Source organism: Melanotaenia boesemani, chromosome 18 (assembly GCF_017639745.1).
Source record: "Melanotaenia boesemani isolate fMelBoe1 chromosome 18, fMelBoe1.pri, whole genome shotgun sequence".
NCBI classification, from domain to species: domain Eukaryota; kingdom Metazoa; phylum Chordata; class Actinopteri; order Atheriniformes; family Melanotaeniidae; genus Melanotaenia; species Melanotaenia boesemani.
The window spans coordinates 19,344,247-19,370,587 of NC_055699.1; the positions used below are offsets into that span (position 1 = coordinate 19,344,247).

General features: G+C 38.1%; 1 protein-coding gene across 2 annotated transcripts in view; it reads left to right on the forward strand.

The window, feature by feature from the left end:
* Positions 1 to 26,341, forward strand: part of LOC121628792 (matrix metalloproteinase-16-like) — an 87,263-nt gene that overhangs the window by 51,028 nt on the left and 9,894 nt on the right. For both annotated transcript variants that reach the window (XM_041968100.1, XM_041968102.1), the window contains 3 exons: positions 4,561 to 4,722; positions 9,991 to 10,208; positions 22,865 to 23,003. In XM_041968100.1, coding sequence (XP_041824034.1) covers positions 4,561 to 4,722; positions 9,991 to 10,208; positions 22,865 to 23,003 — 519 coding nt within the window. The remainder of the gene's footprint in view (positions 1 to 4,560; positions 4,723 to 9,990; positions 10,209 to 22,864; positions 23,004 to 26,341) is intronic.

The window sequence follows — 26,341 nt, forward strand, 5'->3', positions numbered from 1 at the left end:
GGAGGGTTGTAAGGGGTTTGTTTGAAGGATTTGTTTAAGAAAAGACAAGAAGGCAATGATGCATGTTTATGAGCTGAGGGAAAACAAGTGCAGAGGAGTAAAGAACAGGAGGAACAAGAGGTGGGCAGCCTGCTGGTCATCCTTGCTTGTAGCTTTCGTCAGGTGTCATGCATCAACTGAACTGCGGGTGTTTAGTTAAGCAGCACAGAGTTACAAGCTCCTGGAGGCATCTGCTGACAACCTGAGCTATTACTGCCATTCACCAGCAGTGACCACTGCATGTGATTTGTGAGCATCTTGGTTATGTGTGCTCTCAAACCCAGTCTTCTTCTCCTGACCCTTCAGCCTGTAGCGGCAGCTTGTACGCAACGGGGAAAAGAGCACATTGAGGTTTCTGGTTTCTTATCAGAAATCCTGTTTACTTTACTGCAAAATAGAGGGAGTTCCAGTCGGTCATAAATCTCTTGTGTCCCCCTTCTTCTACTCCATCCTCCCCTCTTTGTCTCTTCTTCTTGGCTGTGCTATCTCATTAGCGGCAACCTTGACCTATCCTGAGCTGAGTGCCTGCAAGACTGCCTCCGCCTCAGGCTGCCACTGTGATCATTGCTCATTTAACATAGCAAAAAGGCTTCTAAATAACTTAATAGAAGTTGAATTCATGCTTAGATGACTTAATTTGATGCTAAAGCAACGCATGGCACATATGAGGGTGATGAATCACCAAACGATGAGGACTGAACAGGTTGTAAGAAGCACTGAGAAGCTTTGTGATGCATTTCATTGTCATGGTGTTGTTTTCTTCAGCTTTTTTATTTCTGCGTTTGGGCTGACACAAGGATGATGTTATAAATGTCAGGTTCAAAGGTTGCAGTCGTGTTATTCATCATATTTATCTTCTGTGATTGCACCAAAGCAGGAACATTGTGCAAGATAAATAGTCGTAAGCCTTATCGTTTTCCTTGCCTCGGTTTTTCTTCCCTTCTCTTTATCATCGGGTTTTTTTTCTTTCTACTTTCCTTTATGCAGCAATCACTCCAAACAGCCTTTCTCCTCATTTTAACTCACCTTTTTTTCATCTCTGTGTTCATCTATTCATCTGCTCCTCCATCTGAGAACATTTTCTCCTGCCTTCATCTTGTTTTCCATGCTTACACGCCATCCCCTTGCTTTCTCTCTTTCATCTTTCTCCATCTGCCCCATACCCTGAACTTGCTTTCCACATTTCCACCTCTGTAAAACAGAAAGCAGGAAGTTTGTTTTTATTTTGTGACCTGATGGGACACCACGACTGTGGCGTGAGCTGCATGAGCTACTGAAGCAAAGTGACCAAGCTGAGCTGAGATGGCCCTGGAGGAGCAAAGGCTGACTCAGGATTGAAGGGAACAGAGATGGAAAATGATGGAGACAGTTCTTTATTCGTGCAGCTCATGTGACCCGATCATTAGTATTATAAAAGCTTATATTCCAACTCCTGCTGTTTTAATCTCTGAATGATAACAACAACAAAACTCAACTTAACAGGGACTTTGGCTCAGGGCTAGCAGTCCTAATATTTGCTGGACTTTTGTCTCCTGTTTGCTCTTACTTGTCCAGAATAGTCACTAGTACCTGCTCTTTCCTTTTGGAAAGTTATTTTAAATATAAATGTATTTATTTAAGATTAGGGACCAGCTGAGCTGGGCGATATGGGCTAAAAATAAAATCTCAGCCAGATGTGATTTTCGGTTTTTGTTTGTCCTATATAAGGCCTGCACAGTGGTGTGGAAGGACTGTGGCCTCACAGTAAGAAGGTCACCGGTTAGGATCTCAGCTGGGAACGGGGTTCAAACAGGTCTTTCTGTGTGGAGTTTGCATGTTGCTTTATTTTAGAATATTTTCATTATTTATTGATCATCAGTTTTTTCTTCTCCAAAGTTTCATAAAAAAAAAACAACTTATCCTTCATTCCTGTCATCCAGGAGTCCGGACATCTGATTTTACACCAAACACTTAATCCCCATCTCAAACACTATCACAGTTTGAAACTAAAAACCTTTTTTTCTTCTATCAGTTGTGTGGTGGACGGAGGTTAACAGCTCTGGGTGTGACCTACCTTTTGGAACCATCTCTAATGACAGGGGTCTGTTTTTAGCAGGTCTCTGTGAAACAGATGTTCTGATGTGGAGGACTTTTCGTCTTCAGCTCCTGCAGCCATCACAGGAAACGGCCTGAAGAGAGGTTTTGAGCTGCAGACCTTCGTGACCTCGTTTCTCCCATAAGTGATTTCTTAACTACTGAGCCATAACTCTCTCCTCTTTATCTCCTTTCTTCTTTCCCTGCCTCTCTATTTTATTCGATATAAACCACATCTCCAGACACTTGTTCAATCTGCACAAAGTTTTCTATTTTCATTGGAAGACATTGGCTGGAACAAGAGGCTTTTTCAGCAGGGAAACTTGCGCTACGGAGGACTTTCCATCAGGCCTGCAAAGACTGACATTTATACAGTCTAATATCATTCATTACGTCCCAATTAAACCGTTTCTGTGCAGCAGCCTGCTCCGTAAATTCTAAGCATTCACGCTATAGGAAGTAATCTGAATCACCGTCTCTGTCCAGTGATGCGTTATTCAAGTGGCAGATTTGCAGCAGATAAGTGCCTCACTTTAGTAGCAGTTCCAATGAATAAGTGATGTTCTTCTCCATTCCTGTCGAGGACGATAAGAAGAAGAGAGACGGAGAAAACTGTAGCAAAATGGCAGTTCGGAGAGGGTTGAAGGCAGCCTTGATGTTAAAAATTTAAATCCTGTTTTTGCTTGCACAGCTCTAAATTACTCATTAGAACCATTTAAGGTAAAAGAGAAACTATGACTTTTCATTCGTAAAAGGGGGAAAAAAAAAATCTCTGCTTTGAAGTTCCACAAAGATTTTGGAGTCAGGTTAATATCTTCCCACAGACAGACCGGCGGGAACTGTGATGAATAATACAAGATGAAGCGGTTTAACCCTAATTGTGAGATGATTAACCTTCTTTATGGGTCAGATCCGACAGTTTGGCGAAGCATCAGAGGATGAACACTGAGGAGGAGTGTTTTCATTCTTGTTTTTAATGCTGGTGATGTAAGTTGAGGAGTTGGACAGAGGGCCAGCTTTAACCCTTAAAACTCTGCTCGATCACTGTTGCTTATATTATCAACTGTTTCTCAGGAACTGTGGTGTGTAGCTCTTTGGGCTAAATTGTGATGGATAGCTTACCCTTTAGGTGAGCTACGGATGTTTTCCAGGCATTTATATCCCATTCAGGAGGTTTACAATCCAGCCAAAAAATGTAGTGTTTATTCAGAGACTCTGTATGGTAAATCCACAATGATCCATGATAACAAGATTATTTATATTTTTGTAATAAAAAAAAAAACATAGCTGTCACTACTAGGTTGCTAAGAGACCTCAATTTTGACCCAGATGAAGGCACTTCCTGTCAAACTTTCAGAGAGTTTAAATTGCCGGTGAAATCCTATCAGGAACAGCCGATCAACCAATGAGCAGAAAGTTCTGTGTGTGTCTGAAAAGAAGAAAAATAATGCTCCTCTATGGCTGGAATAAAGCTAAGAAGATGTTTTTGTTGCACTGTGGTGCCAAAAGCAGCTGAGCTGGAGATGGTTTTGTGAGGATAGTTGGTAAATAGTAGCAGCATAACTGGAAATGAGGAAAAAGTGTAAATATGTAAATAGTTTCCGTTGTGTTTGTTTGTTTCAGTGCCAATATTATTTCTCCTTACTGCCAAAGCTTGAGAGAATGATATGCAGATGAGAAAAGGCTTGGAGAGTGTTGATCTGTGAAGTTCTTTTAGTAATAAATTCTGTTTTGTTGTTCTGGTTGGTCTTTATGCTGCTATATCTATTGGTACATTCATTTTACATAATTTTAGCCTCTTAATCTGAAAACTGAAGCTGTCCTGAAAACATATTGTCTGGATGTTGACTGTGCTTAAAAAGGTTGAGCTTCTACATGTATTTTTACATTTAAAAAAAGAACAAAAATAGCAAAAAAGAGAAAAAAAGCTTGGAGGATTAAAGGATTTATCCCAAATGTCTCACTATTATTTGATCGGGTTGGGGCTCTGCTACGAGCCATAAACAGTTTCTGGGTTAAGATGTTGACCAAGTTTATGCATCAGCTTACCGCTTAATGACGGAGGGCAGGGACCTCTGTGCTCAGTTAAGGGGACTTTTTGTTTATATGTATGTAATAAACATGTCGGTGCAACATAATCCAAAGGTGGATTATCCGTTCTCAGACTCACATTGAGATGTGTTTGATTGCATATATTCTGAGACCGTTTGTTTTATCAGTCAATACAACATCTGGAAAAAACTACGCTGGACCTGCTATACGGAGCAGGTGCAGCCTGACAACTGCTAGGTGACGCATTATAACCTGAGGTTGAACAAGAGCTTTATTCGTGTCTCTTTGCTTGTGTGGGACATGAGATGCTCCGAAAAGAATAAAGGATTTGCTGCCAGCAGCGCTGGCAGAGCTGCTCTGTTTTTGCTCACTCCCTCCTCTTCTCTGTGTTCCTAGGTAACGATTTATTCCTGGTCGCCGTCCACGAACTTGGCCACGCACTTGGACTTGAACACTCCAATGACCCCACAGCCATCATGGCTCCTTTTTACCAGTACATGGACACGGACAACTTCAAACTGCCTATGGACGACCTGCTGGGTATCCAGAAGATTTACGGTAAGATTGTTAGGCTTCACTCAGATTCAGGGTAGTCCACTAACCCTGAAATTTATTTAAAGTTATTGTGAATTATGTGGATATAGAAGCATAATGACACAGTGATGTGAAGAATTAGTCGGTGGACTAAAGCCAGCACAGTAAGTCTCAGGAACCAGCATTTAATCCTGGGAGTTAACATGGATCATTAGCTTTTGTTCCACCACTGTCTCCAGGTCACTTGTGGAGCAGAGAAGGCCATAAAAAGCATATAATACAACATCCTGACGCTCTCTGCTCCTCTCAGGATTGTTTCTTTTTGATAAGAAAGGACCACAGTCCACTTTAGCCAGGTTTCCATTTTCATATTTGAGTTACATTTACATGATGTGAATTAGAAAAAGTGAATGGTCCTCTTGAAGTGGTTTTTGCATGTTTCATGGAATATCTGATACACACTAGAGCAGGTTCTCAAAGGTAGAAAAGCGTCTTGAGGTAAATGTGTTATCTAAATAGTTGTGAAACAAGGCAGCGTTATAAGCAGCAGCATGGTCAGCTTCAACTCCACTCTTTCATTCAATGGATGCCTCCACACGCTCACAGAAGAAGCTGACATCTGCCTCCCCGGTCAGGACACGTCCCTCTGGGAGCAACAGACCCGGGCAAGTGATCAAATCTCTCCTCATCCCCTCCATGTTTCACTCGTCTACGTTGAAGCCAGAGTTGAAGGGCAGGACAAGCGATAGCAGCTTCATTCCTCCCCTTAGCATACAGACTCCTTTTCTTCCTCACGGTGACACCAATGTAGAACTAACCGAGGACATGGTGGGAGGTCCACAGATGGATTACAAAGTGTGGACTTGAGTTTGATCAGGAGCTGGTGTTGGATGACAACAGGATGATGAGTGAAAGGGGCTGAAACAGGAAGAATGTTCATTTATATTCCTTTTACAAACCCATCCTCGTGGAGACATCCATCAAAAAGTTAAAAAGTTTCACAGCATATCTGGAGAATTTCTTTAATATAGTCTTCAACGGCTTTTCTTTAAATTCCTGTTTTTCTCACCAAGCTTTGAACATAATGACTTCCCGTCCCTTTAAAGGGAAAAGCCCAGGTCCTGTTTACACAAGCTGCAAATTTCAGTCGAGGCGGACGTGACGACGCTGCTGGCAGGGGAGGAAAAATCAGCGTTACTCTGATCACACAGTCATACATGTGCAGAAGTTCTTCTCAAACCCTGAAATAGATCCGTCAATGAAAATTAATCAAGTACAAATTAAGATGAAGGGTGTTTTTGCAGAAAGGCCGAGTGTTTAGGATGATTTCAACACTGGAGTCAAACTAACAGGGTCCTGGTTTTTATGCCCTGGTTTAGCTTTAGCTCTTACTTACAGTCCTGTGCAAAAGCATCACCTTTCCTAGTTTTTATCTTTTGCTTCCAAAGAGCCGGACTTTGTTGTCATCTTTTGAAGTGGTTTGGAGCAACAGTTCCAGCTTTCTGTGGGTCTTTTTAAAGTTTTTCTTTGGACCTTATTTGCTTTTTCATTTATTTTCAGTCCCGTCCTTTCACCCGAACATTTTCTGAAGAATACGTTTTTTGTTTGTTTGTTTTTTTGTTAATCCACTTAATCTATAAATAATTTAAACATAAAAAAATCAATTAAATTCAAAATACTTTTTTAATTATTTGTCCCTGAGGGACCATTAAAGTAACACAGGCAGTTATAAGTTAAATCAACAAAGGAAAAAAGTCATTTTAATAAATAAATAAATGCTCCTTACTCGAGGGATAAACCAGTGTCAACTGATAACAACTGCACAATAAAAGCCATTTTAAATTGTCATCTGTCACAAAGACACATCGTTTGTTCCCTTTGTTTGTTTCATCTGTGAAAATCAGCAAAGATCAGACAGTTTGACAGACAGAAAATAGGTTTTTAGCAGCAACAAGATGATTCCCAACAGCTGTTAGATGAAAAGCTGGCATAGCTCAGCATGGTGTGCAGTGTGTCCTTAAAACATCTGAGGAAACTGGACAAGTGGAGGACAAAAGAAGAAGTGTAAATCCTTAAGAAACAGGAATAAATCCAGTAAAGACCTTCAGCTGATCCATCTACTTCTGGCTGAAGCCTCATCAGAAATGGTCGCCATGGAAACGTAGCTGTCAAGAAGTCATTCTTAAGGAAGGGAAACCGAGAGAAAAGACTGAGGTATGTCACACGACACAAGAACTGGACTGAAAATAAGTGGCAACATGTCTTATAGAGGAGCCTGGGCTCCTCAGAGCCTTTTACTGAAGCAGTGTGGGATCATCTGGACAAAGAACAGAGCAAAAGACAGAAACATCCAAGTCCGAACAACTTTTCCTTAAGGCTACTTAAACAAATGATAAGAAATCAAAATAAGAATTAAGAAATCTTCAGATTGTGTTGATACTGACTTTCAACATCAATAAAGATATGAAACAGAGAGGTTTTACAAAATAAATAAGACCTGGTATTTTCTTTTTATTCTCATTTTTATTCCCCTAATTTGTTTTGGTGAGCATTTTAAAAGTCGCTCTAATTTCTTCTTTACTTCCTTTAGTTTTTTGTTGTCTCTTTCAGGTGTTCTCCTTTTTATATTGTTGCATTTTTGTCTGCATTTGTATTCCCTTCAATAAATAGCAGATGTGTTTTCACATGTTTTGCTCCATCATTTTTCTGTTTTCCTGACAATATTTACATATATACACATAAAGATAAGAGGGATAGAGGAAAACTTCCTGTATAGTACCGTGTCCCGTGTTGCAAATCAGCACCAAACTTAAAACCCTTTGGGCATTGATCTAGTTGTTATCCCCCTTTAAGGCCTTGAATGGAGTGTAGTACACTCAGGCACTGACCCACTGCCCTCCAGATGTTCTTAGCCAAATAAATTAATCTCTTTTGAACTTTATTTTATTGATGAAAAACCTTTTGTTCTTATTTTAGATGACTGATTTTCATCTCTGTTAAATTAGTGTCCACAATCATGCCGATTCTCTGTAGTCAGCCACCAGACCAGCTGTTCCTCAGTTTTGAGTGTTTTTATCTGTAAAATGAGCTGATTGGTAAATCTGCTCCAACATGTGGGACCGACTGCAGATTAGAGGTCAGAAGCTAAAATTAGTCCAGAGACCATGTATAATGAGTTTACATAAACATCGGATACTTTTTCTCCACTAATCTGGGGATATGTTTCAGGGGATTTAATCCTGTGAGGGAATGGAATCAGCTGATATCCAAAGCCTGTGGAGGACTTGTTTGTCAGCTAGATTAATGTGATAAACTGCCTTTGTTTGGTTGGTCTCTGTATGACCCATGTAGCACGTTGATATGTTATAAGTTAAATCATTTCATTGTTCTTTCATAACTCCTGAGGACAACGCTGCCGTCTATTCCTGCATCTGTTGACCCCAATCAACACATGGCAGCTCCCATCCTCACAGTTACAGCCTGCGTTATTCACACATTGTCATTTGCTCCATTATTCATACACACAACCCACCTGTTGGCACCGCCTCAACCTCTCGCTTCCCTCCGATGTGCCTCAAACACATCACACCCGAGTCACCCAGCCATGTCTGGGCCTCCGTCAGGGAGAACGTTTTACTTTTAATCCACACGGAAACGGTTTATTTAATCTCACCTACATCTACATAATATGCTAATTTCTAACAGTATTTAATGGTTCATTGTTTTGTATAAATGTTTATAAAAGATTTAATATTGATTTTTATTATTTATTATTTATTTGAGTATTTATTATTTTACTATTTCAACTTTTTTGTTTTTGGTTATATTTAGTTTATTATTAAAAAAATACATTAATTTATTTATTTATGATTGTGTATGCCTATTAATATTTAATGTTATTATGTATAAATGTTTTATACATTTATTTTATTTAATTTGCTGTTTTATCTGTTAATTTTTTTCAGTTGCATTTTTTAGATTTTAGATAATTGATTTATTTATTCTATAATAATAATGAAGTAATAATTTTTTTCTTTTACTATTTATCTTCATTTTATTTTTATTTTTGATTATTACAACTTGCTATGTCTATTTTCTAGTTATTTTATTGTTTTATTTATTTAGTAGATAATACATTTATTGTTTTACATTCATACTTATTATATAATTGATTTTCATTATTTATTTATTTTCTTATTTTAACTTTTTTGTTTCTTTTTTCTTTTTGTTTTTATTTAATTTATATTTTTAAATATTAAATGTATAAATTGATTTACTTTTGCATAAATATTAATTAAGTTTTTCTTTACATTTTATTATTTATTTTTATTGTATTATCTTGTTATTTATTGTATGTTTTTTTATGTTCTTTTACATTTACATATAGCAGTCTTATCCAAAGCAGCTTATAAATGAGTAAAATCCAAAAAGGAACTCCGTTTTTTAGGTTTGTTTAGATTGGCTTTGTTTGGGTTTTTGAGGCATCTGTGGACTTTTAAGAGATTCTTTAAGATTTTGAGGGAGAGCATCGTAGTAATCGATGGTCCAGTTGTCTTTGAGCTCTTAGGATTACTGTGGTTTAGATGACTGAAGCTACACCAGACTATGAGACAATATCACAGGTTGATTTAACCTAATCACTTCACTTCATATCAAATCACAACAAAACAACTAAAAGAGATCGATGCTGTTGGCTCGTTGATCGTTGGATCGATGCATGGATGGAGCGATCAGCTGTGAGAACAGATGGCAGCCTGAGGAGGTGGTGTACTCAGAGCACCGTGCTAGAGAGGCTGACCTTTGTTGCTGCCACGACACCCAGTGAGGTCTGATTAAACCAACACAGCTTAAATCTCTGTCTCCAAGACTACAGAGATGCTGTTTTAATGTCAGGAAACAGACATGTTTTGGAAAGCACTTCAAAGTTTAGCCACTGAAATCTGCTTCACCTTCCTGTATTCTACTCTGTTTTTATTCCTAGTCATCAGTTTTCCTCATCACTTTCCATTTCAGGTTTGCTGGCATTTACATTTCCTCAAATAAAAAGTCCAAACCTACAGGAGTTTATCTTTTCACCGCTTAGGCAAACATGTTTCTAAATGCATTAAATTTGGGGATTTAGGCCATCTGCTTTGCTCCAAATACTTTTCCTCCATTTAAGGGTTTTGCAACACATTTTAGCACCAAAGTCCATGTTGTCCTGTCATTACGACATGATGCGGTGTGAATATAGTTTGATTAAAAACAAACAGATAAATAAAAAGATGGTTTTGTTTCTGTGATTTCCTCCAGGGCCACCTGATAAGATCCCACAGCCCACCAAGCCTTTGCCCACGGCGCCTCTTCCTCGCTCCCATCCGCCCTCTGACCCTCGTAAACCAGACAGGCAGACACGACCCCCGAGGCTTCCCCCGGGGGACAGACCGTCACACCCCAACGCCAAACCAAACATCTGCGATGGAGGCTTCAACACGCTGGCTATACTGAGGAGAGAGATGTTCGTCTTTAAGGTAAACCATCCAGGGCCTGTTTCACATTTGTTTTGAACCTTGGAGCTGTGTTGCTTTTTCACACATAGCTCAGGTCTTTTAGCAATTTCTCATAAAAGCACTGTGTACCTGAGGAGAGTCACTTCCTGCTTGATATTTCTGGCTAAAAATATTTTACTTATTGGCTGATAAATGCAACAAAAAGCCTGTGGAGTCAGAGCTGCAGCTCACTGGAGGTGAAAGCAGAATGGATTGTTGAGAGCTTGGAGGATTACTTAAATATACAGAGTCTGAGCTTCCCTGCTAATCTGCTTCATGTTTAGCATGCGCATAGATTTAATAGAAAATCTTTAATTGGAAAGTTTGGGCTTTTAGGAGAAGAAGTTTGGACCTGTGGAACCTGCTCCTGTTGAGAAGAAAATGTGGAAACCTGAACAGCACCAATCAATAAACAGTCTTTTCTCCTCATGAGCTCTGGTTTTTACTCCACATCTCTGTTCTCGTGGAGCACAAAGCGGTCCTGTTCTTTCCACAGAAGGAAGAATTTGTGCCTCTGCTTTATGTGAGAGCGACTGTACGAGTCTAAGGATATAAATGGATCATATTCACCGGTTAAATAACAGGCTTGTGTTCAGTTCTCTTGCCTCACACAGCAGTGTTTTCTTCTAGACCCTAAAAAATAAATCTGGCTTGGAGCCGCTACCTCTGGAGGTTTTGAACCTAAATTAGACTGAAGGCTCACTTTGTGTTTGTTTTTGTTGTGGAAATCAGATCTGCTTGTCACAATAGCCCAGAAACAGAAACATCTGCAGCAGCTGCCGTTGGTCCTCATTGGGCTGATGGAGTGATGAGGATCATGGGATTTCTGCAACATCCAGATGTGGTACAGAGATAAAAGCGCTGCTCAAGAGTCAGGCTGCTTTTTTTTTTTTTTTTTTTTAAGTTTAGGAAGCGCAGGAGATGAAGACAGTCACTTTGTCACGGTGTTCACGGGTATGAAATTAAATTTGGACCTAGAAATTGTCCTAGATCTACTTTTTCTGCCAGTTTTCAGCTATAACTTCTGTCACATTGTCCATCACCTTAATGCGGATTACAAGTAAATGTGTTCAGAGACAAATAAGAGTTTTAAACAATCATACAACACTTTTTCCATTTATTTATTGATATTTTATTAGATTTTTGTTTAATGACAATTTTTTCTGACTATTTATTTATTAAATAAATTTCTTTTATTTATAAAATAACTTCCCTTCTTGGGTTTATAAAGCATTACTCAGTTCATTTTAACCCTCAGGGTCTGAGCCTATTTTGATCATTAAAATAATTTTGATTTTGCATTTTTTAAAAATTTTTCAGCACGACTTCACCTAAATGATCTGGTCATTATTTTCTCATTTTAATCTTCTTTATTAACAAATCTAGAATTTCATTAAATCTGTTGGTACATAATCCCCTTTGCCGGAGGCCAGATGCAGGCAGGGGGTTTTTAAGAACTCTGGATTTGCGTCATTCGTCCACATGCAAACATAGTTTTGGGGCACTGTCAACCAAATTTTAACCTTAAAACCTTCAGGCGTGAAGATTTTCAGACAATCCAGCTGTGCGGCTTTAGTGTGTACAGGATAAATGGCATTTCTGACATGCGCCTCCTGTGATGGACTGGACCTCTCGCCTGCTAATAGCTGGGATAGGCTCCAGCTTCCCCGCGACCCTGAATTGGAATAAGTGGTATAGAAAATGGATATAGTGATGGACGTGTACCGCATGACTTCGCAACATGTACCATTAACTCCTTTGTTTCCATGGCAACAGCTGTTGAAACTAAGATTATGCTGGTGAAAATGTTAGTAGGACTTTTTGCATGTTTGCAAATAAACAAACAGTTATTTACTTACTGCTTTTATTATAATATATTCATTTTAATTGTTTTATGTTGTTATTTTTATGCTTTTATTTCACCTACCTTAGATGTACAGCACTTTGTTCAGCTGTGGCTGTTTTTTTTTAAGTAAATTGGTGCAGATGATGATAAAACAAGACTATCCTTTTGGCTTTTCCAGGCACTAATCTTTTCTTTTTTAGCTTTCTTCACTTCAGAAGCGGGGCTACATCGCCACCATTTGTTTGCCTCCTGACAGCGTTTAAATCAAATGTCACCTATTTCTTTTCACAATATAATACCATTTTGTGGTGGAACAATGGAAATAAACATTGATAATCAGGTGGATTTAACCTGAATAGACCACCACACACTTTTGGATTTTTCATTTCTGGAGTATCAATAAAGTTTAGTCTTTTCAGCTGTACAAAATGCACTCTGGGTATGAACACTGGCGTTGTTGCTCGTTGCACTTGTTTTAACACAACTTGTGAACAACAGAGACGTGGTTTGTTTAAGAACTTGTGCTAGTGTTGTTGTACGTCCAGTCATTAAGACCAGAGCCATCATTAGGAGTCCACAGGAAATTCCACATCTAAGTTTATGAACTGTAGTCAAGTAAAATCAATGAAGGATCATAAGTTTGGCTTTGATTTACTCTGACAGTGTGGTCTTAATATTTTTTGATCTAGAATCATAATTTGAGTTGCTGGTGTTATTCCAGGACATGATCGTATTCTTTAAATAACCTCTGGAAGCCCTGAAAATGAGACTAGCCTGGTTGACGTGATGATTTAAAGAGCAGGAGTGATATATTGTGTTTGTTTTGTCTAATCTGAGTTTTACTTTACAGTTTTGCCACCTTACTTAGATTTATAAAAGCCATTTCTTTTTTGCATGATAGTTTGATTGATTCCCTGCTTGGTTACCTCGGCCTGTAGGGCCATTTGGTCTCAATTTGGCTTTATTCCCAACCTGATTATGTTGGAAGACTGGAGTTTGATCAATGCCAAGTCATCATAGCAGAGATCTCCCCACTCTGTGGCCCTACATGTGGTCCAGGACGGTAAAATGAGGAGCTGTAGAGTGACGTTCATGTGGGAGTAAAAAACTGCATTCATATTTTTGTTTTATTCTGGCTTAAACTGACTCATTGTTTGCTTTTTTAACTGCAAAATGTTTGATTCATTGTGGAATTTTACATTTACCTGCTTGCATTTTATCAGCATTCAGAACTCTGGTTTCATTTTAGTAAAAGTTGATGGTCTTCAATCTAGAAAAAAAAGCAATGGAAAGAGAGAGTGGTCCTTTACACTTAGAGTAAGTCAATAAAGAAGCCTCCATTCATGGCCCAACTCTGATGATAACTTCTGTTGTAATTGCAGATATTATTCCCTCCTGCTTGTTTTCTGTCTTTGAAAGTATTCTGGAGGCTACTGCCATTGCAACCATTTACATACAAATGGGGCATTTCTCCCTGATGTAGTGGGATATTAGCACACTTTGCTGTGGGATGCTGTTAAGTTCCAGCAGATATTTCTCCCATGTTACAGTTTCCGAGCCTGTCAGAGTTCAAAACACCAGCAATTTGTACTAAAAAAGCTCCTTTAACTCCATGTATTTGGCACCAGAAAATGGGGAAACTGGAGATTTCACTCTGTCCAGCAGAGGCAAATGTTATTATTTTCCAAAATATTCAAATGCTCCACTTTGGATTCAGTTCATAAAAGAATTGTACATGCAGCTGTTTACAGTCATGAAGGTAAATCCTGTGTAACGACAGGACTTAATGCTCAAGACGTCAAATCACAGACTTAAGCTTGCACAACTGTAAAGCGTGGGGTGAAAATTTGGACGGGGACAGGGACATACGTTTTGTAATTTCTATCTCCATATTTATAAGTGTATCAAGTATAACTACAAATCTAATCTACAAGTACATATTTATTAAGAAAACATTTGTCTTTACAAGTCAGAAAATACAAGTTTGAAAATACAAGTCAGTTTAACATTTGTCCCACATTTTACACCTACTCAAAAACAGGTTTCTCTAAACCCAAGCAATCATGGAGAAAGCCAACCAAGGCCAGCGTAACCGTCATGGCTCCCTAAGGCCCCGCTTACACGACTGAGACAGTAAATTGAAAAAGTTAAGTTTAGGCCTCTCGTTTCATCAGTAACAGAGTCCTGGATGGACAAAGCCGCAAGGGTTTGAGAATGAAATTTTCTTAAAATGCAAGGCAAATCCTGCAAAGACGCGTAGATTCCATGTGCTAGATAACCAATACACCTCTAAACAAGCGGTTGTTATGTCTTTAGGTCTGATGCACTCATTGGGTTTGTGCATCAGGCCTGACATGCACACTACTTCGTTTCCAGTCCTATTTGCATGGAGGTCGTTGTCATTCTGTTGTTGTGTAAATTCTGTTCTTTTTTTCTAATATGCAATGGAAAAAATTGGGGGTTTTGCATGGAAATGTAGTGTAAACAGAGTCTTAAGGTGGTCAGACGGTCATAGCCATACTTTCACAAAAAATGCAAAGTTTAGTTGTGGGCACAGAAAGTCTTAGCTCCTCTTTCTGTGATTGGTTTGGGATTAGAGAAATCTGATTGGTTCTTGACAATGTGTGTAAAATGTGTGACAAATATTTTCTATACTTGTGTATTTAATTGTACCTGAAACTGTTGTTCCAGTTTTAAATATGTATATATGTTACAAAACTTGTGCTCTTATCCTAACTCCGTAGAAAAGTAAAGTGAGAATTTGTGCAACCTCTACTCGTCTTTAACAACCACTTCAGGATCATTGTTTTCTGAAATTAACCACTCCAGTGGTTAATCAGCTCTGTAGATGGGTGAAATGCAGCGTTGAGCTCTGCCACCCAGCAGTGCCACAAGAGGCCTGATTTACATGAGGTGTGTTAATCTGAGGTGAACCATGCTTGTTAGGGCAGTTGTTTTATGGTTGGTCATTTTTCTTACTGGTGAGGTGATACAAGGTCAGCAAAGGTTCACAGATGACTCTGTGGATTTTGTGTCACCACTAAATGTCCTATTAAAACTACAAAGTTACCAGTTTTATGGCTGCAATCACTTCAGGTTCAACTTTCCATGAACCCACAAACCATATGGCATCCCACCGCAGTCAGAGGTAGAATACACATTCATCTATATGCATGTATTCCTACATGAATGGAGCTTTTTCTCGAGTGGTAATTGCAACCAGTTCTCTGCAGCTGTAGTGCAGATGTGTTGGGCTGTGACACTTACAGCGCCTGACAACAACCAGACAGAAAGTTTCCAGGAGTTCATTCATCCATCAGACTCCAAGCGTAGCAAAATGTGGATGTAGTGCACAGACTCAGACGTCATTATTGAAGTTTGGATTTGGGTTTATGACACACTGCTATCTTGTCAGTTTGAGGAGCCAGAAAAGTCCACACAGGGATTTGAGGATTTAGGTCAGACATTCCCTCTACAACAGAGGAATACTGTTTAAAAGTAGTTACATTAGGCACTGCATTTTAGTTTCTACAATAGTTTAATATGTTTAAAGCAAGTTATTTTTTAAAGAAAGCTTAACTTCTTTTCTATTTTATGTTAATGTGATGATGGAGCTTGAATCTACTGTTGAAAGCTTCTAATTCATTTCACTGAAGGTGACTCTGCTCTCAGTTAAGAGCAACTAATCATTGTCTATGATTATTTAAAAAATCTAGCAGAAAGCTATTACATAGATTCCTTAAGAGTCTTCCATTTACTGCATGCAGGTCAAAAAAAGAAAGTCCGTCCTCTTTTAGTTCTGAGGTTTTACATTTTAGGACAGAATAAAAACAATCTTGTTCCTACCAGGTGTTAAGATTTGTCAATGTAACCTCAGATAAACAATGCAGCCTCATTATTTACTGAACAAACACGGAACAGTGTGCACATCCCACACTTCATTTTCTTGCAGAACCACTTTTAGCAACAATAACTTAAAGTAATCGTTTTTAATATGTAGAGCCCTTTAAAATCCGTGATCATGGAATCATGTATGGAATCACAGAATTGGACATTAAAAAACTGAATTCGTTAAAAACGGGGAATATCGCAGAACAGAGCAACGATTTGCATCTTTTTTTTTTTTTTTTTTTTTTTTAAATAAAATGGAAAGTTTCTCTCAGGAAAATTCTCCAAGGGGGACACTAAAGTTGGATTTCGATGTGGAGGGGTAGCGACTCTACTATGAGCCCCTCTTGGATCACCGAGTTTCTCACCCTATCTCTAAGGCGGAGCCGGCCACCCTGCAGAGAAAACTCATTCAGCTGCTCGTATTCGTGATCTCGTTCTTACGTTCACCACCGAAAGAGTAGGGACACAAGCTCAAGGCACTTGATACAGTGTCTAAAAGAATTAAAAACAGAAAACACATAAAATGGGAAAAGTTAAAACAGAATTTGGAAAAAATAAAATGGATTTCATAGGGCCCTAAATATGACGTTATCAGACTTTGACTTTCTAAAGGAATGTTGGTCCACTCTTTTTCGTGAAGTGTTGCTTTAGCTAAATGTTTTTTTAGCCATTGTTTTTTATTGATTTGCTTCTGTGTTCGTTCTACTGTTCAACCACTCAGCTTCATCTACGCTTAGCTGGATCTAATATGTTTCTAATGTTTACAGAAGAGTTCATGATCCACTCATTTGCAAAGTGTCCAGGCTACAAATGTCACAATTATAAATAATTTGATCAATATGATCAAAGAAATAATCACAATTTTATGATTATGATGGTTATTCTGCGTTAATTTCACAACACTATAAAAATATAAAATCACATAAACACTCCTTAAAGGTCTTTAAGTTTTAAATATTTCTATCTTTTGATGCCAACATAACAAAATAATAGAGAAGCACGGTAAAGCAACCAGGAAGTCTCATTGTAAGTAAATCCCCTCTGCTGTGTAAACAAAAATAAATATATTAACTCTGGATTTCTCTCAAAGAAAAAAGATGAAAAGGCTACAGGACCTCTTCCTGGACTTGGAAGACTTCTTTCTGGAAACTACGTTATAAAAATGGTTTTGAACATTTCTTTTCAACCGGAGTTCAGAATTTAGAAACCCAGGAAATAAATAAACAAGCCCAGATATGTGGAATTAATTATGGTTTCTTCCACAGACCATTGCTCACTGACAACTAAAAGGCATCGACCTCATGCTGAGTCCATGATGTTGGACAACGAAACTATCCATAATGTAAAATTCAGTGAACGCTGCTGTAAACCCAACCCAAGTCATACAGAATTTTATAACTGCAATTTTCAGCGTCGCATTAGGTAAATATTAACATCATTTAACCAAACTAAAAGCGTAAAAAGCTGGTGGTGATCCTGCAGCTGTTTTTCATGTGTTTCCTCATTTCTCCGCAGTATTTTTGTACAGGCTGACGAGCCGTCCTCCACAATGACACCCTGGTGTTTGTTTGTTTTTTATAACGCAGGTTATCTGTCATGTCATTTTCATTTAAAGTTGTATGATTCCTTATTTTCATTATGTTTTTATATGAAAGCGAGTTTTCTCGTTGTTCTTATGTATCAACAGTAATTTTCTCCATCATCAGTGTATGAAACAGGAATCTACCAGCTTCTTTACAATGACAGTTATTACGTTTTTAACCAGTTAGATAGTAAAATATACCCAAACATAGCTTTTACATGGTCAAGTTTATCCATTTAAATGGATAGATTATTTTTCAGGTGTGCTTCTAATCATCATAGAACTAATATTCTTGGGAAATCCATTTTCATTTCTCAACTCAAGTTTATTTTTAAACATAAAATTGCACGACACTGACCATTAAATCTGTGATCCTAGTGGTTTAAGTGAAGGAATGATTATTCTGCAGGATTTTATGCAACTTCTTTAGGTGATGCTTAACCCGTCTTAGCTCCTCCTGTACTCAAATTTCGCGGCAGCAGGGTTACATGTCTGATTAAAGCGCCTGCATGTAACTGTGCTGTGTTGACGGTTATTGGAGAGGAAAACGCTGCCAAATGGATGAACTGTAAAGCTGCCGTATGAGGAGGGAAAGTAATGGAAAGCAACAGCTGCAAGTTGAAAAGTTGAACCACTGATTATTTCTCTGACAACTGCAAAGACATACGTCATTATTTACGGCATTCTCGATTCTATTCGTGGAGATTAGAGAAGTTTTGTTCCAGGCTGTGTGCAGGCTTTCTGCTCATCCAAGAGCTGCACGCTTATTTAAAAAGCCTCTCTTTCTCAGCGAAGAGTAGGTTTTGGCTAGAAATCCAGGTTAATACTTTGATCTCAGACTTCAGCAGTAATCCTCATCACTTTTGAATTATTTTTAAAATATGTGCGCTGTTGACAGGCTGAGAGGTCAACAACAGTGCAGTTTACATATATCTGTAGTCTTTTTGTGTAATCTTACACTTAGAGGTCATTTTCATATCCTTAATTGACTGTGCAGCCGAAGATCAGTAACCATGACGATAGCACCACAGTTGGTATTTTATCTGCTAGTTTATCTCCAGTTTACCTGTCATTATAGGAATTTAATGTCTTGTCATCTCTTTTGAGCCATTTTGTGTCTTTTAATGGTTGTTTTGCATTTTTTTTTTGTTGTCTCTTTTTTTTTGTTGTCTCTTTGTCTTAAAGCATGTCCACACATGCATGGGTATTTTGACATTAATGCAGTTTTTTTATGTGTTTGCACCTTTCATTCACTAAAAACGAACTTTTAGGAAAATGGTTTTCAGTGTGAATATTATCGGATAATTCGACTGTGGTGTTTATAGAAAGGAATAACTGGTAGTTTTGGTTCGCATCATCAGCTTGTGCACCATCATCTGTGTGGCTTGCTTCATAACATGCGATGTATATGCTAACAACAAACACAGCCGAGATTGTGCTGGCGCTAATTTTATTGGCAGTTATTTTTACATGTTTGCATATAAATATGTAGTTATTCACCGACTGCTGTGAAGAATGAAGGGGCCACAATGTATTATTGAGAATGATGCTACGTAAATAACACAACAATAACGACATTTGATACCGGTTGTGACAGCTTTATTTCCTCCCGTATCATTAGCCTAATAGCATAATTGCCTCATAGTTTGGCCAAATTGTGACATCTGCCTAATTCTACTCTCCTAACACTGCTGATTCAACGTAAATCATTATTAACAATAACTTTACAACATGACTTAGGTAATTATGCTATAAGGCTAACAATTGGACTCACCACATTGTCTGCCTGTCCCGTTGTATTTAGCCAGTAGGATTTTCTTTTTTGGTTTTTGGTGCTCCAGAGACTAGCCAGGACGTTTTTCATTCATCTCATTCATAAAAGCCTCACAGTCACTGTGTGGGAGCGGTGAGGTCTTCGGAGGCAGTGTTTGCAACCATAAAAAAACGGTGATCCGGGAATTAACTCTGGATCCAAAAGCAATCCAGGATTCTGGAGTAAGCAGCTGAGGGAGGAAAGTTGGCATTTTTAAGTCCACCTCTTGGTTTAATAACTTTTTGTGCCTGTCTCAGTGTAAAAGAGGGAAGAATAACTTTGTTTCACGCATCAATTTATTGCATGGTGTATAGAAAAGTATTTAAAAAAAGAAAATAAATAACATCTTATTTGTTAGGCGAGGGACAGAGCTGGCACCACATATGGAATATAAAAGACCTAAAACAGCTGAGCTAAACTGTCACAGTGTGCGGTCATGAGCAACACACACTTTTGCATTTGTTGTCAGTGAAGTCTCATCAATGAGCATCCAGGCAGAAAGACAGTCTCAATGATCTTTAACAACCTGTTAAATCATGTCTTTTTGTACTTAACTGTCTTTTTGGCCCTTTTTTGCCATTTCATTAAAATGTCCAACCAATGATCAGGCACCATGGTTTCCTGACCTATATATCTAAGTAATTTGCCAGGTCTGTGTCATTAAAATACAGTGAAGTAATGCACTCTAACTGCAGTATGTGTAAATACTTTTTAATTGAAGTATTAATTAAATGAAAAGCAGTAACTGTTCTGAAGCTAAAAGCTTTATATTGGTTTTGTCCGCTCAGCACTACATCATGTTGTACAGTATTGATTTTTGAATTTACAAAACAATGAGTGAAGCAGTTGGCAGAGCAGTTTCTGCAGTTTTTCATCCTCTTTGTAAATTTTCCTGACTGGCAGAGACAGTTCATTTATGCCACAGCAGTGCAGTCCAGATCCAGCTTCACGACTAACAGCAAACTCTTGATTGGCTTTTTTCTGCAATCAGAAAACATGAAGAATTTGCTGTGTAATACTTCCGACTTAACCTCAGCCATCATTGCCGACCTTCCTGCTGAAATTTGCAAGTGAAGTCTTTATTTTCAGAGTGGGAGCAGGAAGGCAGAACATATTTCCTTTTCTAAAGTCAGAAAGATTGAAATGGGTCAGATTTCACAGGCTGATCTGTTTTCAATTACCAGACGGACCTTATACAGAGGAAAACGCTGAACAATTGAAATCTAGGGAAGCAGCACATATAGAGTGAGAGTGTGAGAGTTGGTGGAATGAATAGGAAGAGGAGTGAAGAGTCCGGGGGGAATGTGTCCCAGTGAAACAACTGGATTAGACAAACAGAGAAAGAGAGCAGCGTGCAGTGTTCGATGAATAGTCTGCTTGTTTAGCTTTCGCTTTAAGTGAAGCAGGGTGTGATGATGAGTTGTCGCCCCTCACTTTTCCTGCACCATCTCATTACGAGCTCGGTCTCTTTGCCCCAAATGTTGAGTGCATTCAGGAGGTGCAATTGACCATACATTGCCAAAGGGTGGGACATCTCGCCGGGTCCTAATGGCTTTCACAGCTGGAATTCCCCCAGCTCCCTCTGTCATCAAGTTTCATCCAACATCAAAAAGACACACCTTCCACTTGGCTGCGCTCATGTTCCCCCCCAATAGCCCAGACTCTTGGCCTCTCATAAAGCTCCTGGCTATCACTTTGTCCCCCATACTTGATGGTTTTCCCATATCGTTCTCCAAGTTGTACATGTGTAGCAACATGGGCTGAAGGTTTTCCAAGCAACCTGAGAAAGTGTACCTTAAAGGCATCATGGCTGTCAAAACAGCAGCCGAAGCTGATCACCAACAGCCGGCTTTGCTGTTTGAGTAGCCGTCTTTGCTCTGAATTCACCAGAATCAGATGTGAGAATCTGCTGCCAGCTGTTACATTAAGCACAAGTCTTTATCATGCCATGTGCTGCTTGATGTCATGAAACCTGAATGGAAACTTTGATGTAACATTTTTAATTCAACTTGATATGGCTGCACATGTATAAATGTACACGTTCTCAGAACATCTTATGTTGTTGGGAAACAACACAAACACATCTACGTGTAAAAGCTTTCTTATCCATTGTTTGAATTAAAAATTCATACCCCTCTAACAGAACTTTTTCCATCAGTCTAAATATTTTTATCTAATTTCAGTGGCTCATCTCCATTGTGACGTACCACAGGGCTCAGTCCTCGGTCCCCTTCTGTTCTTTGTTTACATGCTTGGATATATTAGTCAGAAACATGATGTAATTCCCATGTTTCGTACTGTTGTTTCAAATTGTTTTACTGGTTTTTAATTCTCTGCTGCAACATTAAATGTGTATTATTATTTATAAAAAGACTGAAATATGTGAAATATGAATAATGAGCTGTAGGCAGCTTTTCATTGTGTTGGTAGCTTTTCTTTTCATAAAAGATAGACGTAAAAGTGGATAAAAATCTGTTTTTCTCATGAATTTTTCTTTATTTTGCTTTTTTGTCCTCTTTATGATGAAGTTAGTTATTATCAGCTATTGGCTAACTTTCTGCCAATAAGCACAACATCATATCCGAACGTTATGCAATCTGGGTTTTTACAAGTTTTTGTTCATCTACTTTAAACAATATCAAACTATAAGGGCTAAAAATGACACAGAAACTTTTGTGAAGTTATAAAATTAAGCCTGTTTACATGACCATCAAAATCAGATAATTGGGAGTTATCAGATAATTTTAACAACCAGATCTGATGCAACATTTAAAAAACCCTTGCCTGCATTTTCTAGTGCTTTATCGGATCTCTTTTTGGAGTGTATGTATGTAGTGACATAACTTCCTTTTATAAAAAAAAAAGTGCAGTCTTGGTTGTCATGGCAGCGTCCACGGTCCTAGCACTATCTACTAATGTGGGAGCTAATAAGCTTGCACTTCCTGCTGCGGCTAGGTTTTTCTATTGTGTTTTGCTCGCATTGTGACCGCTTCACTTTCATCTTTTTTAATAAAAGTCGCTGAAAAGATAAAAGCGACACAGTTTTAAGCACTTGAAAGTGTAAAATACTCTAAAATACATCAGATGTATACGTGTCTACATATGCAAAAACACTGCAGTATTGAGGGGAAATCTAGTTGTGTTAATCTGATTTCTTATAATCAGATAACTGTCGTGTTGTGCTGTCCATATGGTCACTTGAACTATCCGATAACCCCATAAATCAGATAATTATCAGATTTCTTTGTGCATCAAAACAGGCTCATTTGAGTTTTTTTTATTTAAATGTCTGATTGAGATCAGGAATAAAATAATATTTTGATATTTTAGTTGCTTCAAATTCATGATTTACATCCCTACTTCAGACTTTTGGGTTTTGGGGGTTTTTCTGCTATTTGGTCACTCGGGGCAGTAGTGAGTTAACTCAGACATATATACACGCTTTTTTTTATCAACTCCTAAACCTGTTTTTCTGTTTCTAAAAACATCTTTTGTCTCCTTTTAAGGACCACTGGTTTTGGCGGGTCAGAGATAACTCTGTGATGCCGGGATACCCCATGCTCATCAGTGTGTTCTGGAGGGGCCTGCCACCCAAGATAGATGCCGTTTACGAGAACAGCGAGGGGAAGTTTGTTTTCTTCAAAGGTATGTCACCGCTCCTGTCATCACGTTGAGCAGCTCTTCTGTTAGATAGCTTTGATCTTAAAGCCCAACGCAGATATTTGTGTTCATACATTCCTGGTTGGCTCCATGTTATCTCTGGTGTTTTATTCAGCCACAGCAATCTTTAGGTAGAGATCTGTTTACATGGATGCCCGGTCATCTCTTTGTATAAGCTCTGTGCTCATACCTCTTTAATATTCTGCACACATTTTTTTTATTTGTCTATATTTAGTTGCAAAAAGAGGCTTTTATCTGCAGAAACTGCTATATGTTATATGCTCCCTCAAAGCGCTGCTTTGATCTTATCTCTGTACAAGTTTAGTGTAAATCTGGGAAAGATTAAAGTGTTTTGCTGGGTTAGAAAAGCCTTCATAATCCAAGAATTTGAGTTCAAATAATTTGTGTCTTGTGCTGCTGCTAACAGTGATGTATTTAGCATAAATTGCCAGATGTAGTTAAACATCATTTGTATGGGAAATCGCTGTCTGTATCTGTCAGGAAGCATCACTGCTCCCCGTCAGTGTTTGATGGTGCCCGTTTTTGATTTTTATACCTTTTTTTTTTTTTTTTTAATTGTTTACATATTCAAGTCTAGTCTAAGCTTCCCTCAAAACACAGAGCTAAAAAGCTAATTATGTCTGAAGCCGAAAAGCCACTTAAAAGAAATGTCAAACCAACAAGGGCAGTGTTTGTATTTGCATCCTCTCCAGAGGGAAAAAAGAAAGAGGGAGGCATGTAGATGTAGTTAAGCTATGGAAGTCTGCTGGGTTAAAAAGCTACAAATCCTCTCTCAAGCTATTTCTATTTTCAACACTGAACAATTCCTGGAAATGTAGACTACTGGTCCCACAAGTTTGATTTCATTGCCTTTTCCTCCACCCTTCTCACCACCCGGACTGCATAGATTTAGAAAATTCATACTAACAGAAGCCATATCTCATTTCAACTCACCCAGCTGATTTCCCAAAAGGCCCTTTTCTGTATGTCTCCATTTGAAAGTAAAAAAAAAAGTCAGCCAACAAAACGTAGCTCTGTCGGTCCTTTACTAACCAGCTGTTCTGGATAAAGCAGAGAGGACGACTTTCAAGTCTGAGATCATGACAAAGACTGATTAGTGTTGTGCATTGAGAGTATCAGATACCACTGATGTACATGTGTTGTTCATTCCAACAAAAAAACACAGTTCCATTTATTTATTTATTTTTTTAGTAATTATTTACAAGTTTCCAATCCAGCTTATTTATAAAGCACATTTAAAACAAACAGCATTGTACCAAAGTGCTGTACAAGTTTAAAACAAACGATTAAACTAAAATGAAAAATCATAATAACATTGACAGTAAAAAATAAAATCAGCAGTAAGACTATAAATATGTATGTACACACAAATACATCTATGCATACATACGATGTAAACATTACACACAGAACACTACGGTCATATATTAGAACAAGCCAGTGTAAATACGTGGCTTATTAAAAGAGATTTAAAAACAGGTAACGATGAGGCCTGCCTAATATTTCGAGGCAACTTGTTCCAGAGTCTTAACACCACTTCAAAAACCCAATCGCCTCTTAGCTTGAGCCTTGTCAGTGGTACAACCAAGATGAGCTCCTTAGCAGACCTTAGGGGCCGAGAGGGGGACATAAGGCTGAAGCAATTCTGACAGGTAGGGTGGAGCAAGGCCATTTTGACATCAATAAGCTGATAGTAGAATTTTAAAATAAATTGTATAGCACACCGGGAGCCAGTTATGGGAAGACATAATAAGGGAAATGTGCTCACGTCTGTGTGCTCCAGTTAGCAGACAAGCAACATCATTCTGGATCAGCTGCAGGCGAGAAAAGGGAAGCTGACTAGCTCCAGCAAGGGGTGTGTTACAGTAGCCCAGGCAGGTTGTGACAAAGGCATGAATTAATTTCTACAAATCCTATGGATTGGAGAAAATGGGCTTTAGCTTAGATATTTGTCTTAAATGAAAAAAAGCTCTTCTGTATCACAGAGCTGATATGAAGTTTAAAATCAAAGTCCATGCAAACGCCCAAACTGGTAACCTCAGTTTTAATGTTTCCACTCTTCAAAGGTATTAAATATCCAAATCTAGAAGATGCACAGGAAATGTCTATACAGAAGTTCAACTGGGCCTATCATTTGCTTTGTTTATCATATTTGAGTGGTTTTAGCTAGGCAGCAGCACATGGGCAGATTTAAAACAAATGACAATTTATATGTCAAAGTATTTCAGTAGCTTCATTTACAAGGACAGAGGCTGCATTATACATTTAATTAATCGAGGCTTTTGCAGAATAACAGCGCGTAAGTAATTCAGTACATTAGAGTAGGTTTTTCTACTGAGGTGGCAGGATCCAGTCAGAGCTTAATTGGAGCTTTTATGTCAGACAGCAGGCAGAGCTGCTCCCTTAATGTACGTCATGCTGACATGTATGACTGTTTTAGATTAAAGCTAAGACAACATGCCCTGTATGGGCCAGTATGTTTGCTAATGTTAGTCAGTTGCCTATTGTACCCAACTGTCCCTTAGTTTTTAATTGTAAAATGTCTTTTTGTATCTGAAAACCCTATTAAAACAATATTTACATGTCAGCCAAACTTTCCCCCATTCACCATGACAGATAAAGCAGATTATTTGGTCTATGGGAATAATTTTCCAAATTTTGATGGCCACATTAATAACATGAGGCTGTAATAGTGTCTCTGCTGTTATTAGAAAGTCTCAGCAAATGTTACCACTAAGCTTTACTTTTTGGCTGAAAATGAAGTGTACTGTTACTTTATGTTTCTGTTTGTTTATTTTAAACTGTTTTAAGAAATGTTTTATTAATGCTGTGTATGGCTAAAGACAGGATCAAAATGCTAAAAACTACATGCAGACAGGAAGTTAGCATTGTCGTTAGCATGCGATCTTTGCTATAGAAGGAGATGATGTATTACAGGGTAGAGTTATTTGAGGCAATTCTACATAAAAAAAATCTACAAAAAAAATCAAATCACTGTTAATTTTTGTCTGAGAAAAGATGATTAAATACTTCTAAACAAAATATTTCTATTACATCATTTTTTCTATTTAATATGCCTCTTTCAGCAGAGAACAATTATCTGTATTTCAATTACAAGTGTTAGCTTAGCTGCAATCACTCAACACAAGACTGGATTAAAAAAAAATCATACATTTTACTGTTGGAAAAGCAAAGTAATATAACATTCCTTTGAAAGAATAGATAAAGCTGATTTGCTGTAGAAATGTGTAATTTCATTGCAGTTGCTGCAATGACAATAAAGTTCTATTATATTCTCTTCT